The sequence below is a fragment of the Myotis nattereri genome, assembly GCF_964212035.1.
Source record: "Myotis nattereri genome assembly, chromosome: 3".
Classification (NCBI taxonomy): domain Eukaryota; kingdom Metazoa; phylum Chordata; class Mammalia; order Chiroptera; family Vespertilionidae; genus Myotis; species Myotis nattereri.
In genome coordinates, this window is record NC_138077.1 from 210,653,334 (window position 1) to 210,667,197 (window position 13,864).

The window sequence follows — 13,864 nt, forward strand, 5'->3', positions numbered from 1 at the left end:
GACATGCTTAAGGCATCAAAAAACGAGCAATAGTGTCCCTCCCTCCACTGAGGCCCCCCTCCCCCCCCCCCGGGAGCCCGCAGGGAGCCTTGCTTGTTGGGGAGTGAATGCCATGGTGTGGGGCTTGGCTTGGGCTGGCTCCCAAGGTCTGTGCAGGCCTCCAGATCCCAGTGAGGGTCTTCAGGCTTCCAGAAGGGCCCAGACTGAAGATGGGGAGACTCCAGGGTAGGGCTGCTGGGTCCCAAGTCAGGGGGCAGCTCCAGGAAGACCTTGCAATGGTGGGTGACCATCCTGTGACGGGTAGGTGGGGTGAGTGTTGGGGTGCTGGGGTGATGCCAGGGTGGTGGCCGGAGCCTCTTCTCTAGCCGGGCGGGCCACACGCTCCTTGCACGGTCACGGGCAGAGCCCTGGGTGGGAGGCCGTGGGCAGGACCGGGCAGGGAAGTAACCCCCCGGGCAGTGGGCAAGACAGATAGGGAGAGCCGAAACCGGACCTGCTGATGTGGCCCTTTCTGCTCACAGCGGATCATAAAATATGGCTCAGATTTTCATTACGGGCTCTATCGATTATCTTCTGGGATGGATGAATTATAGAGAACATTAAATTTTTTTTAAAAAGCAAGTGAGAGAGGAAATATCTGAATGAGTTGGGGTGGTCGATGGCAGAAAGGGCTGAGCCACCAAGCCTGCGTGGCCTCTGACTCCGAGCAGGGCGAAGACCAGGCCGCTCAGGGCAGCGGCCTCTCGCTCCAGCTCCCAGCCTCCGGGGCCTCCCGGCCTCCCTGGTTCCAGGCCTCCCAGGCCTCCCTGGGCCTGGCCTGACAGCAGGGGAGGCCATTGCTCCCCTTTGCTCCCCTCGCCCCATCCCCTGCAGGGAGCTGCCTAGGTCCTGGGGAGGCAGACAGCGGGGTTGTTCACAGGTTCTGACCCGGGAGGAGGGCCTCGCCAGGCTTCCGGCCTCTGTGGCTGGAGGTGGGCCCCAAGCTCCGCTGCTTTCTTCCCAGGAACCTCCTGATTCTGGAGATGCTCCCTGGGCAGAGGGCAAGGTCAGAGGGCACCGTCGGCCCCCTGGGGTCAGGACTGAGACAGGAACTCCCGAGGAATGTGGCCACCTGGGCCTGGGGGCCCCCTCAGCTTTTCCAGCCGCTTGTTCCTTCCATCCGCTGTCCCGGGCTCAGAGGGTTTCCGTTTCCCTTTGGAAGCGTGGGGAAAGTGACTGCGTCCCATTGCTGCGCATCTCAGTCATGTCGGGAAGGAGGGGGCCTCCTGAAAGCCCACCGTTCCCGTCTCCCCCCCCCTCGCCTCCGCCGGCCAAGCAGCATAGTGCCCAGTGTCAGCCCGGCCTGGGCTCACCTTGCTTCCGAGGGTGTGACCTTGGGTGGGTCACATCCCTCTCTGAGTCTTAGTTCCTCCGCTGTCCAATTGAAATAATAACCTGTCTCATCGGATACTTGCGACCATCGTATGTATGAAGGTATTAGAATCCTTAGTACTTAATAAACACCCTTCCTCCTCTGCTGCGGCAGGGTCTGGAAACCTTCTCCTCCTCTCTCCTCATTTAGCCTGTTTGATTTATTGTTGTCTCCATTTGACAGATGGGGAAACTGAGGCACAGGGCGGTGAAGGTCATTTGCCCAGGGTCACACAGCTTGTCAGCGGCAGAGCCAGGATTCATACCTGGCGGTCTGGGTCCTGGGTCCAAAGCTCCTATAGTAACCCACTAGGTTATGCCGCCCCAGTGATCTGAAGGGGGGCGGGGGAGGGCGGCATATGTGTGCGTACACCTGTGTGTGTGCTCATGTGCCTGCCAAAAGCCGTGCCCTCGTGTGGGTGTCCGGCTGATCCCACTTCTGACCCCTCCCCCACTCTATGTGGCCACCTCGTGTGCAGCGAGGGTCACATCCATTTTCTGGGCCCTGCGCTGGGTGGAGCGTATCTCCACCCCCACGCCGCCCCCTCACCCTGGCTTCACCTAGGCTGCTGAGAAAAGGTGGTGGTTTCCATGGATATCCGTCTCCTCTGGGGACACGCCCTTTCTGTATGACTCTGTTCCCTCGAGTTGATTGTTTTTGGCACACAGCTCTGTAAACTCATCCAACAATTAAAAAAGGGGGAGGGGTGGGACAAAAGGGAGGCAGATCGTAACTGCGGGGTGAGCGACACGCGGGAGGGCCTCTGGGGTGTGGGTCCCCGCTCTGTCCCCGGCCGGCGGCAGGGCACCACCGTCCGCACGGAAAAGGCGGGCTCTCGGGGGTCCCGCCGGTGAAGTTCTGAGAACTCTTCCCTTCCGTGTGAGCTGCCTTCTTGCCCCATTTCTCTCGCCCTCAGAAACCTGAAGGGGCCCCTTCTCGGTGCCAACCTGTCCGTCTCCAAAGGCCACCTGACGCCAGGAGATGCCGGCGTGGACCCATTTGCATACGAGCTGCCCTTGTGTTGGTTAATTGTGTATGTGTTTGCCCTGTTTGTGTACCTACCATCAAATACCGGCTGCGCTGGGCGTACCCGTCGTAGGCTGTGTGAGATCACAGATGAAAAATGCAGTGAAAAACACTTTCGTGCCACGACACATCGTGTCGGATTTTTGTATTAAGATGTGGATTTTTTTATTGTTTTTTTTTCCTTTTCCATACAGCCCTGGAGTTGGGCAATGTGCACGTCTGTGTTTTTGTTTTCACTCCGGGTGGTTTATGAAATCTGCTCGTTAGGGCGCTGTCCTCTCCCCACCTCCAGCCTGCCCTTCCACCCCTTTTTCCGCTCAGTGTAGATCTTTCCCCGACACCTCCTTTGGGGAGGATATGGGTGCACCCCCCTCCCCCCACCCCCAACATACACTCACACAGGTGAGAACAGATTCCTGCCGCCTGTTCTCAATCCCGGCATTGCAGCAGGAGGTCCCGCTGAGGGGGGAGGCAGGAGACATCTCTGTCCCCCCGCCCCCACCCAGGATAAAGCCCCATCGCTTGCCCCTTGTCGGGAGAGAAGAAACGGAAGTTGTCCCATCCACTGCACCTCCTCGCTTACGTGGCCCTCTCCTGGGTGGCTCTCTGGTCCCCAGGTAGGTTTCGGGGTTCTCCTGCTCACCAGGGGGTTCCCTGCAGGACTCTCCCTCTCGCACTTGGAGCCAAGCCAGGAGGCAGCGCCTGACCCCGGCTTTTGCCTTCCCTCCGGTGTGACCTCTGGTGCTTCCTGGTGGCTCCGGGACTTGTTTGGAGGGGGGAGCTGAGATGCAGGAGGGGAAATGGTATTCGGGGTGGGTGGGTGGGTGCCCCGATCCTGGGCGGGGACGGAGAGAAGCTTTCCACGGAGCTGGGCCTTGGAGCCGTCGGCCCCGAGCCCAGGCCCGGCTGCAGCACTTGCGAGCTGTGACCTTTGGCACGTCCCCCTGCACCTCTGCGCCTGCCCGTCCTCGTCTGTCCGCAGGGACCAGAAGCCTTGCTACTTCGCGTTGCAAAGATTCGGTGCCATCAGTTGGCATGGTGCTTGGCAAATTAGTCGGCTTAGTTCGCACACAGGCCCACTGTCCAAGGGGGACAACCATTCAGCCGAGGGTGCCCTCCGCTCCCACCATGCTCCCTGGCACATAGTAGGTCCCTGGCCAGCTCTTAGTGGGACCATTTGGAGGAGGATCAAATAACCAAGCAGTCCCCTTGAACCTGAAAGTTATTCATTCCTGGTGCTAATGAAGGAGGGGGGAGAGACCACGACGCAGGTTGGGGCTTAGGGGAACTGAACAGAATGGAGCGTGAAAGTCGCCAGTGAAGTGTTTTGTCGTCGGGGGGAGGGGGGGGGGCAAAGCTGCTCGGGCCCATCTGATTCTGACATGAAATCAGGGACTGGTTCAGTCCCACAAATGCCCTCGCTGCCCACTGCGGGCCAGCTGGGTGTGCTAACTGCTGGGGACGCACGGCTAATTAGGACCTGGTCCCTGCCCTTGAGGGGTTAGAAACCCAGTGCTGGAGACAGCCTTGCGAGCAGGTGACTTTCATCGGGTGGGGATTTAAATGCAACAGGGAGGGTTGCATGAGGAGCAGAGGAGAGGGGCGTATGGGCCGGCTCGAGGTAGATTCTGGAAGGTTACCTTGAAGAGGCTGAAGGAAGAGGGTAGGATGTTTATGGAGCACTGTTAACGCCTTTCACATCTCTTGTGTTTTGTTGTTGTTTAAATATATTTTTATTGATTTCAGAGAGAAAGGGAGAGAATCACTGATCGGCTGCCTCTTGCATGCCCCCACCCCCCCACTGAGAATTGAGCCGGCAACCCGGGCATGTGTCCTGACTGAGAATCGAACCCATGACCTTCTGGTTCATAGGTTGACACTCAATCACTGAGCCATGCCGGCTGGGCTCACATCTCTTATTATTGACACCCCCACCCCCACCCACTCAGTAGGAGGGAAGAAGCTGCTGTCTCCATTTGACCAGTGAGGGCACTGGGAGACGAGATGGCTCGTCCAGGAGCCCAGGGCGACTTAAGTGGCAGAACTGGGACTCAGAGCCACGGCTCCTGATTCTCGGCCGAGCGGCCCAGTGCTATTTCTGTCACTGCGCATGGCCCTCACACCTTCCCCCTGAGCTGCTGGCCAGAGAGCTCCGTGCTCTGGGCTCGCACCTCCGGACCCGGATCCTGCTGTTGCCACAGCCCCAGGGCCTATGCGTGGGGGGGCCCGTCCATGGCAGACCCCGGGGCCTGTGCCCTGGTTTGGTAAATGGGTCAGGCCACTTGGTAGGGGACAGTCCCTGAGCTTGGCCACACCCTGGCAGGGCTGAAGGATGGCAGGAATGGGGAAGACGGAGGAGGAGGAGGAGGAGGAGGAGGAGGAGGAGGAGGAGGAGGCGGCGGCGGCCTGGCCACACCCTTTATTCAGTTGCTCTTGCTGCCCGGGGCATGCCTCTCCGTCGTCGGCTGGAGGAGGCCAGACTAGGGCCTGGAACACCCTTTCCCCATCACTAGGACCCCTTTCTGAGCCAGCACAGAAGACCCTGGTACGGTTCATGCTCATCGCTCCTGGTGGTCAGACTCCGGTCGCCCAAGCTCCTGGCCAAGGGTCAGGGAGCGGGCAGTGTTTCTCCTGATCCTTTCTCTGGGGAATGTGTCTGCCTGGCCGGGGGCAGTGTTGGCCTCCTGTAGCAGATGCTGATCTCAGGGGCGGGGGGGTGGGGGGGGGTGGGAGGGGGGGAGGCAGGGGTCATTCTGATGGTGTTGGAGTAGAGCGCCCCCAGCAGAAGAGAGTTCTGGGGGTGGGAGCTGTAGGTGGTCTGAGCCACCCCTGCCTCTACCCAGAGGTATTGGGTGGGTGAAGGGGCTGCCCAGGGCTTTTGGGGAATTTGGACCAACAAGCAAGGGAGTGTCAGAGCTCAGAGGAGTGAGTCTCCCAGTGGCCCTGAAGTTCCCATTAAAGTGTTTTTTCCTCTTTTTTAAAGAAAAAAATATTCCCAAACTGGAAAACAAAGGAAATCCACTTCCCCCAAATCACACGAAACTCACATTAGGGGCCTGGCGGAATTCCATGGAAACCAGGAAACCCGCCGTTAACCCTGTGTGCCGCCGCAGGGTGGGGTGGGGTGGGAGCCGGCGAGCCCAGCCCCGGCCCAGGGTCGCTGGCCCCCCGACGGCTTCCCCCAGGGAGCTGGTCTCCCAGGCATTGCCCTGAGCAGAGGCGGGGAGCCGATGCTGGAAGCTCTGGCCTTCAAAGCGCCAACTCCCCCGTCCACTATGGCCCAACCTTGGGAGGCAGCGGAGGAGGGGTTCGTGTACTCTGGGGAGGCCCTGGGGGAGCCAAGGGCTGGGCCAAGTTGGAGAACCTGCCGGGCAGCTGCCCACACCGTGCCCGCACAGCGGAGTCAGGGCCAAGCCCACTCTCTTCAGGAACGTCGAGGCGCCACAATCCCCTGGCTGGCAGGGAGGAAAGGACTGGATTTCAGCACCTCCCTCCCTGATGCCAGCCTGTAGGCAGGGTGGGTGTGAGAGTGGGCAGAGGGCTCCCCCCCGCCCCTGCCCGGTACCCCACTCTCACATCCAGGAGGCTGGGCCGCGCCAGGCCTGGGAGGTTGTGTGCCGAGGTCAGTAGCGTCTGTATATTTGCACACACGTGAGCTAAGTTTTCTAAAAAGGCCGAAAATATTTACAGGTTTGAAGTTGAAACGCAAACAGGAAAAGCCCTTTAAAAAGTGAGTGTAGTGGATATTCAAAACAGGAATCACCATGGAAACACCACAATATTTGCTTAAATTGATACAAAGGTTGCCGGTAGCAGGGCATCAACGTTTTTTGGCCACATTTTTTTTTTTTTGGCTCAGCACCTATAACAAATGAATCTCTACATCCCCCTCTCTGCGGGGGAGGGGGTGGGAGGTGCGCACACCCTCTTTTCTTCTCTATGTGAAGGGGCGCAGTCCCAGAGGAGAGGGGGAAAGTAAAAGAGAGGAAACCAAACTCCATCCCGGGAGCTGCAAGGACACCTGTCGATTCCATTTTTAGAGACTCCCATAGGCCACCGGGGGTCCTGGGAGCAGCTGGGAGCTGGTCGAGGGACAGCCTGGAGGGTGCGGGAGGTTGGGGAGCCCGAGGGCTGGTCCGGTTGCCTGGGTCTGGGTCTGACCTGGTTTCCAGCGTTGGCTTGATCCACTGTCACACTGACCTTTCACCCCTGGTGCCGGGCCTGGGCTGTGATCACTTTGTTGTTACCTGGGGTGACACCTGACGGTCTATGACGGTTTCTACCTGTTCGATTTCTTTGTTAGGTGTGACCACGGTGTAGCAATTGGCTCATAATTGTGCCACGGGTGCACTGGTCGTGGGGTCAGGCATGGCACTCGCCGCAGCAATGCCATCTGCTGATTGGCAGGCAGGTCCGAGAATCGCTTACCTTGCGCACGGTGCCAGGCCTTACTCTCCGTGGCCCTTCTCCCTGGAGTCGCTTTGTGGTCTCAGCTGCAGCCTAATCCTCCACTTCCCTTCTCATTTTGTAGGCGAACAGACCTCGCTGACTGAAGGCAAGGACTCCCGCGCAGCCCACCACCTCCCCGCGGCCTCGCTGTCCCTCCCGTAGAAGGGGTCCCGCAGCTGCAGGGTGTGCTTTGGCATGGACTTCGGACCCCCGGCCCTTGGGAAGCAAAGGTAGCGGCTCCTGATTCCCGACGCCACTGGGAAATGTGGCCGGGGCGGGGGGTGCAAAGAGGGGCTGCCGAGGCCTTTCTCAGTGGGCTCTGACTCAGATGGCGCCCTAGGTGAGAGCGAGAAATGGAGGATTGAGAAAATCCTAGGGCACCTGTGTCCTGGCCCCGGCTGGGCCGTTCAGTCACTGCTCTCCCCCTCTGGATCCCGGCTCCACACCCGTAAAAGAAAGGGGTGTAAGAGTCCTGCCAGCATTGCCCCTGGATGGCACTGAATGGTGCCAGCAGCCTGCAGGCATTCCAGGGGGGACTGGGCTCTAGCAGACGCCCTGCCTGGGGCTAAGCATCAGGTCATGTCTCAGCGGCATCTCCAAGGATGGTAGGTCCAGCCCGTCGCAGACCCAGAGGCTGCTGCTCTGCCCCGAGTTCCCATGTGGCTGGACGGGGCTCTCCCAGGTGGGTCTCTCCCAGGTGGGCCTCCAGTCCGGGCAGGACCCGCCTTAGAGGAGAAGCCACGGGTGTCTTTTTTAAAAAAACCACACATTTTATTGATTTCAGAGAGGAAGGGAGAGGGAGAGAGAGAGAGAAACATCAATGATGAGAGTGAATCATTGATCCGCTGCCTCCTCCACGCCCCACACTGGGGATGGAGCCCACAACCTGGGCATGTGCCCTGACTGGGAATTGAACCGTGACCTCCTGGTTCATAGGTTGATGCTCAGCCACTGAGCCACACCAGCCGGGCCCACAGGTGTCTTTTGATCCAGGCTCAGGAAGGGCAGACACCCTTGCCTGAGGAAGGGCATGTGTGCCAGGGACGGGTAGTCCAGGGGCTGATACTGTCCGATGTTTACCCTCAGGTATCACATGTGGTTTCCGGGGGGGGGGGGAAGTTGACACATGATTGGTTACTTTTCACATATTGATCATTATTCAGTGTTCTCTTATGATCCTGAGGGAACCAGACTAGAAGGGTTGGGCTTTGGTAAAGGTGATGGGCAAGGCCTTACGGTGGGGGAGTGGGGCTGAGGGCCCAGAGAATGGCTGGGAGGGCAAGGCTGGGGGCCGCCCTCTGGTGTGTGCCAGATGGGGGTCAGCAGCCCTGGTCCCCCTCCTGCATGCTCCCTCCCCAGGGGCGCTGCAGGCAGGCGTGCCCTGCCCCTCCCTCCGAGCCCAGGCTCGGCACCTCTGGACTTTGAACTTCCAGGGAGGAAGCACTTGCAGAGATGGCGCTGTGGTGCCCACAGGGGATTGAGAGGTTCCCAGAGCGGCAGGCCGACTTCATTTCAGGCCATGCCACCTCGGGGGCTGTCGCCAGCCTTAGCTGCAGCCCAGAGATTTGCAAATCAGATGTAAATGTGGCCTTTGGAGCAGCCATGGTGCTGGGGCTGTTCGTCCTGGCGTCCAGCACGCAGTCACACTCCAGGATGGTCTGTCCACCCTTAGGCTGTGCCGCCGTAGTCCCTGATGGCAGGGAGGGGGGCTGTGGAGACTCTCGGCTGCCATCTTGCTGGGTTTCGGCATCAGCACCTGCCATCTCTACCTTCCTGGGCTCTTGCCCGACTCTGCCTCCTCGGTGAGCATGGGTCCTGGGCCAGCTGGCCATGCCTTCGAGCCTCTGGATGTACTCCCTTGCGCCCTGACATCACAGGCTGCCCAAGTGCTGTGGTAACCCCGTCGAGGGGGCACCTTTGCCTGTGCTGTTCTCAGTGGCAGGCCTTCTGTTTTTGTTTCTTCAGCAAATCATGCCCATTTGTTTTTCTCCTTCCCGAAGTTTCCACGCAGTGCTGTCGCCCAGGGGCCATGCCAGCTGGGATTTGCACCCAGCATGGGGTATGGGCTCCATGCGTCCCGCGGGACCCCTGCCTCCTGGCATCGGCGGGCTTGGGCTGCTGTTAAAGTTTGGCAACTCCAAGGGCTCTGAAAGGAACCGTCCTGACCAAGCCCCGCCTCGCTCATCCAGCCCCTTCCAGGCACAGGGGCCTCTGTGGCAAGGGTGACCCGGGGTCACCCTTCACGACGCTGGACTGTGGGCGAGGGTGTGAGGCCGTGCTCGGGCCTGGCCCACAGGCCTGATCCCGCCTAGGTAGGATTCTCCCCACTTCTGGCCACACCTCAGAAGGGCTGACCATCTCTAGTCTCCAGTTACAGGGGCCGGGGGTCTGCCAGGTACTGGGGACAGAGTGGATAAGACAGCCCTGGGTCGCGTGGAGTTCCGGTTGAGCAGGCGGACAATAAGCAAACCCACAAAAGACCAAGGAAGCCATTAGTCCAGAATGGACATGGGATGAGGTGGTGGGAGGTGACCGGGCAGGTGACCGCTGGGATTGATGGGAAGGCAGTGGACAGCCACCTGAAGGGCACGTGGAAGACTATTCCCCAAAGAGAGCACAGCCCGCCCGGAGGCCCTGAGGTGGGCTGCGCTCGGGGTGTGTGTTGAGCAGAAGGAAGGTTCCGGTGCCCGCATGTGGACAGGGTGGGGGCCGGGGTGCACGGGGCTTCGGTGCGCTCGGGGATTTGGGATTTTACTCTTTGGGTGACGGAAAGCTGCTGGAGGGAGGGAAAGTGATCTGATTTTCATTTTTAAAAGATGGCTGGGCCGGAAGTTGGCAAGGGGAGAACCAGGAGGCCAGAGGGGAGGCTGCCATGGCCACTGGAGTGGGAGACGGTACCTGAGACCCGGAGGCGGAAATGGAGAGCCGGGCAGAGTCCGCATGTTCGGAGGGAGAGGTCCCAGGGCCAGCCGTGGGCCGGAAAGACGCCAGGGTGACGCCAGCTCCCAGGCCTGACAGTGCCGAGGGACCCGTGGCTTTCAGAGTCTCATGGTTTAGGGGGAGACGCACCGTCCTGGCTGCTGAGACAGCTGGTTTGAGTGGGGTCGTCGTCTCTTGGCTAGCACCACGCGGAGGGAAGCCAGAGAGAGGCCTGCCTGCCTCCAGCGCCGTTTCCAGCAGCGATTTCCAAGCTCACTGTCCCCTCGGCCCCGAGACCCTGCCCCGAAGCTGTTTTGTGCCTTCGCTCCACGGGTTCTGTGCGGGGCCTGAGGCTGGGCCTAGCCCAGTGACGGCGAACCTTTTGAGCTCGGCGTGTCAGCATTTTGAAAAACCCTAACTTAGCTCTGGTGCCGTGTCACATAGAGAAATTTTTTGATCTTTGCAACCATAGTAAAACAAAGACTTATATTTTTGATATTTATTTTATATATTTAAATGCCGTTTAACAAAGAAAAACCAACCAAAAAAATGAGTTCGCGTGTCACCTCTGACACGCGTGTCATAGGTTCGCCATCACTGGCCTTGACGCTCATACGGTTCCTCTCACTGTGGCTTCAGATGTGACCTGTGTTCTCACGGGCTGAGCTTCTGCAGGTCTTTCTCCCGGGCGCCAGGACGCAGAGCCGAGCCATGGCCTTGTCTAAGCCCTCCTCATTCCCACGGGGCCAGCGGAGCCTCCAGCCTCAGCTCATGGGCCGAGATCCTAGCAGTCTTTCCACGTGGAAAATCTTTGCGCAGTTCACGGTTTGAACTGCCATAGGCGTCCCATCAGAAATGACCTGGCCGCTGTCCCTTCTTCCAGGGTCTCTGATGGGAGGCTCCACTCTCCTGGGTCCTGGTGTCATGGGCGTGGGCCAGGACGGGGCAGGCCATCCCAGGAGCCACGCTGTGACAGTGAAGTGGTCCCCAGCCCCCCTGGGCAGGCAGGGCACAGCCCAAACAGCAAGCCAGAGGCCTGGCTGGAGTGAGCAGGAAGCTGTCAGCCAGCTGTGGGGGCCCCAGCGCGTACTGGCTCATGCTGGCAACAGATTCCCAGCCATATGGGCCCGGTCAGCTCTCCAGGAAAGCTCTGGAGGCCTGACCTCCAGGGGGAGTGACAGAAGGGAGCAGGCTGGCGGCGTCTCGTGGGGAGGGGACAGGGATGTGCTCAGCATGCAGCTGGTGCCGCCGCCTGGCTCCAAGGGGGTGTCGGCCATTCTTCCTGGGTGTGTCTGCTGGCATCAAAACACTGGGCTGAGCCCCGGGGGAGGGTGTGCCTGGGTGGGCAGGAGCGTGTGTCTGTGCGTGCGTGGGAGGCCCTTCTGCTTGCTGCCTCCGTGGCCTGCACTAGATCCGCGGCCTTCACTCGTAACTGGACTGGACAGTTCCAACTCCATCCTCCGGGCCTTTGATCTGATGTGGGGCTGGCGCTCCAGAGCACACAGCTGGGGGCGGGGAGGGGGGGCGCAGAGGGGCAGGATCAGGAGCGCGAAGTGCAGGCTAAGGGGACTGGAGGCCTCTGCCACCCCCAGGTGATGATGTGTTGGGGATAAGTGAGCTGCAAGGTCGCAGCCCCTCTGGGGTGGAGGGAGACCTGATGGGGAGATGGTTTGGGAAGAGTTACTCATCCTCCTGGTTTCTAAACTGTGAGAATTCTGCCTGATGTTACCGACATCCCCGCCCCGGGGCCTCCTGCCTCAGTGTCTCCCTCGTGCCTTCTGCCTTCTCAGCAGAGTCAGGAAGCCCCTGGGTTCCACCAGGCACAGGCCCAAAGGGACAGGAGTTGGGAGGGGCCGGCACCTGCCCCGCCGGAAGCCACCCAGGGGCCTCTTCTCATTTGGTGACAGCGGCCCATGGCTTTGGGAGGTTAACGTCTTGTGGATGAGGGGAGAGGCCTGTCTGCCCCGGCGTCCATCCCCGTGGCCTGGAGCCTCCCCCAGGGACTTGCTGGCATTTGAGAGGTTTTCACACGAGAGGAGCCCCATGGCTGTGAGTGCGCCGTCTTCCCTTACAGACATTCAGGCCACGCTCATTCCACCTTCTCCCAACTGTCTAGAATCCACCCAGGTATAGAGCACCTGTTCCAGGCGCAAGTCCTTCAGCCCAGAGGAGGCCAGCCTGAGGCATGAGGCCGTCAGGGGGGACTTTCAGCCCCACCTTCAACAGGACCGTGGGTGGCCACCCACCGGGGCCACCCATGCCCGTCGCTGCCTGCGCTCGGGGAAATGCGCCCTTCCGCTCCCCGGGTTTCCTCTCTGGTTCGGGGTCTTGGTCCTTCAGGAGCAGGAGCCCTTTCTGACCCCGAGCCTTCTCCTGGAGGCCTGGGGTTGGGGCCCCTGTGACCAGAGCGGGTGAGAGGAAGATGTAATTAATCACTAGTTCCTTCTCCAGAAATGCTAATCGGGAAAAGCAATTAAAAGCAACTTTTTTCCCTTAGTAATCTGTTAAGAGCTGGTAATGAAGTTTAGGGCCGTTGTGACTCAATGTTTCAGCTTCACCGACTCAAGTCAAAACAATGCAAGCCCAGGAGTTTGCAGGCAGCTGCCTGGGCCCGGCAACAGCGGTGAGTCCCGGCGTTCCCCCGGCTCACAGCTCACCCTCGTCCCCCCTCATGCTGCTTCCAGCCAGAGAGGGCAGCAGTCCCAGCTGGTAGGGGAGGGTCTGCATGGCACAGAGATGGGTCTCCCAGGCCATCTCTCAGGAGACCCACAGCCTGGAAGTGCATCTGAGGGGACCTGCTAGGTAGGCCTGGAGTGGGGGGATCACCTAGTGTGGGCGCAGAACCTGGGGGAGGGCGGGATCTTTAGGGTCACGGGGGAGGAGACGGGTTCCTGGGGAGCCCACTGGGCCGGGCTGGGGCCCAGACACCTGGGGCTCAGAGCCAGAAGAAGTGGTGGCTCAAATCCTGAGCTCTGACCTCTGGTCATTCATCTTTTTGTTTCCGCTCATTCATGGAGCATCATCGAAAGGTGCTAAGAACTAGACCTGTCTGCAGCAGGGAACGGGCAGTTTGCATCTGAGCGGAGGGAGGCCAATGGGGGATGAGATAAAGACATAACATCCATGTTTGACGGCGCCGTGTGTCCAGGAGGAAACTAAAGCAGTTTGGAGAACAGACCAGGGGAGAGTGAGCGGCAGGGGGAGTGGGTGGGTGATTTGCAATTGTAGGTGTGGCGTCTGGGGAAGGCGGCCCTGAGATGGTGACATTTGGGGAAGGACAGAAGGAGGTGAGGGAGTGAGCACCCTGGTGAATACCCTGGAGGGTTGGAGGGCAGCAAGGATGGGGGGGAAGTGAGTGGGGGAGATGCCGTGTGAGGCCAAGGGCGTCCCGGTGGGGGCCCCCCCAGATGCTGAAGGCCGCATAGCCATTGTGAGAACCAAGGCTTTTACCCCGACTGATATAAGAGGCTTTTTGAAGAGTTCTGAGGGACATGATCTGATTAAGCACAAGCTCTTCATTAAAAAGCAGGACCCAACTGTCGCCAACTCCTCCCCGGACGGGCCCCATTTGTGCCCGAATCTAGGTCCCTCTGCACCCCCACCCGCTCCCGTGTGCTCTCGAGCAGGCGGGAGGGGTGCTGAGTGTTCGGTTGGAAGTCGCCCTGCCTCGGCCTCTGCCTGCTCCCCCGGTGCCCCCCCCCCCCCCCCGCCAGGGAGCCGTTCAGAAACAGGGTCTTGTCCCTTTAAGCAGCCCCCCGCCCGCTTCCCTGGCCTGCTTTATCTGAAGTCCAAGCGCATGTTGTTCCAGGACCGATCCGCTTTAGCTAATTAATAATCTGACAGGAGCCACCCAGGGGATTAGCGGCTGAGCTGAGCTCCACCAAGCCCCAGCAAATGAGCCCTGTACTCCTTGGGGATGTGGAGGTGACTTTGGGGGGTGCAGGGAGAGGGGACCCCCTAAGTGAGCCATGGCGTTAGACAGTGCAGAAGGGACCCGTGAGGGGAGAGGGCAGGTAGGGGGACAGTTCTGCCAGGGCCTCTTGTCAGGAGACTGCTCTT

The 13,864-nt window shown here is 59.9% G+C and overlaps 1 protein-coding gene across 1 annotated transcript in view; it reads left to right on the forward strand.

The window, feature by feature from the left end:
- Positions 1–13,864, forward strand: part of CASZ1 (castor zinc finger 1) — a gene marked incomplete at both ends in the record, with an annotated part of 132,724 nt that overhangs the window by 12,434 nt on the left and 106,426 nt on the right. Inside the window, 2 exon segments of the mRNA XM_081087046.1 lie at positions 6,969–7,024; positions 7,027–7,116. Coding sequence (XP_080943172.1) covers positions 6,969–7,024; positions 7,027–7,116 — 146 coding nt within the window.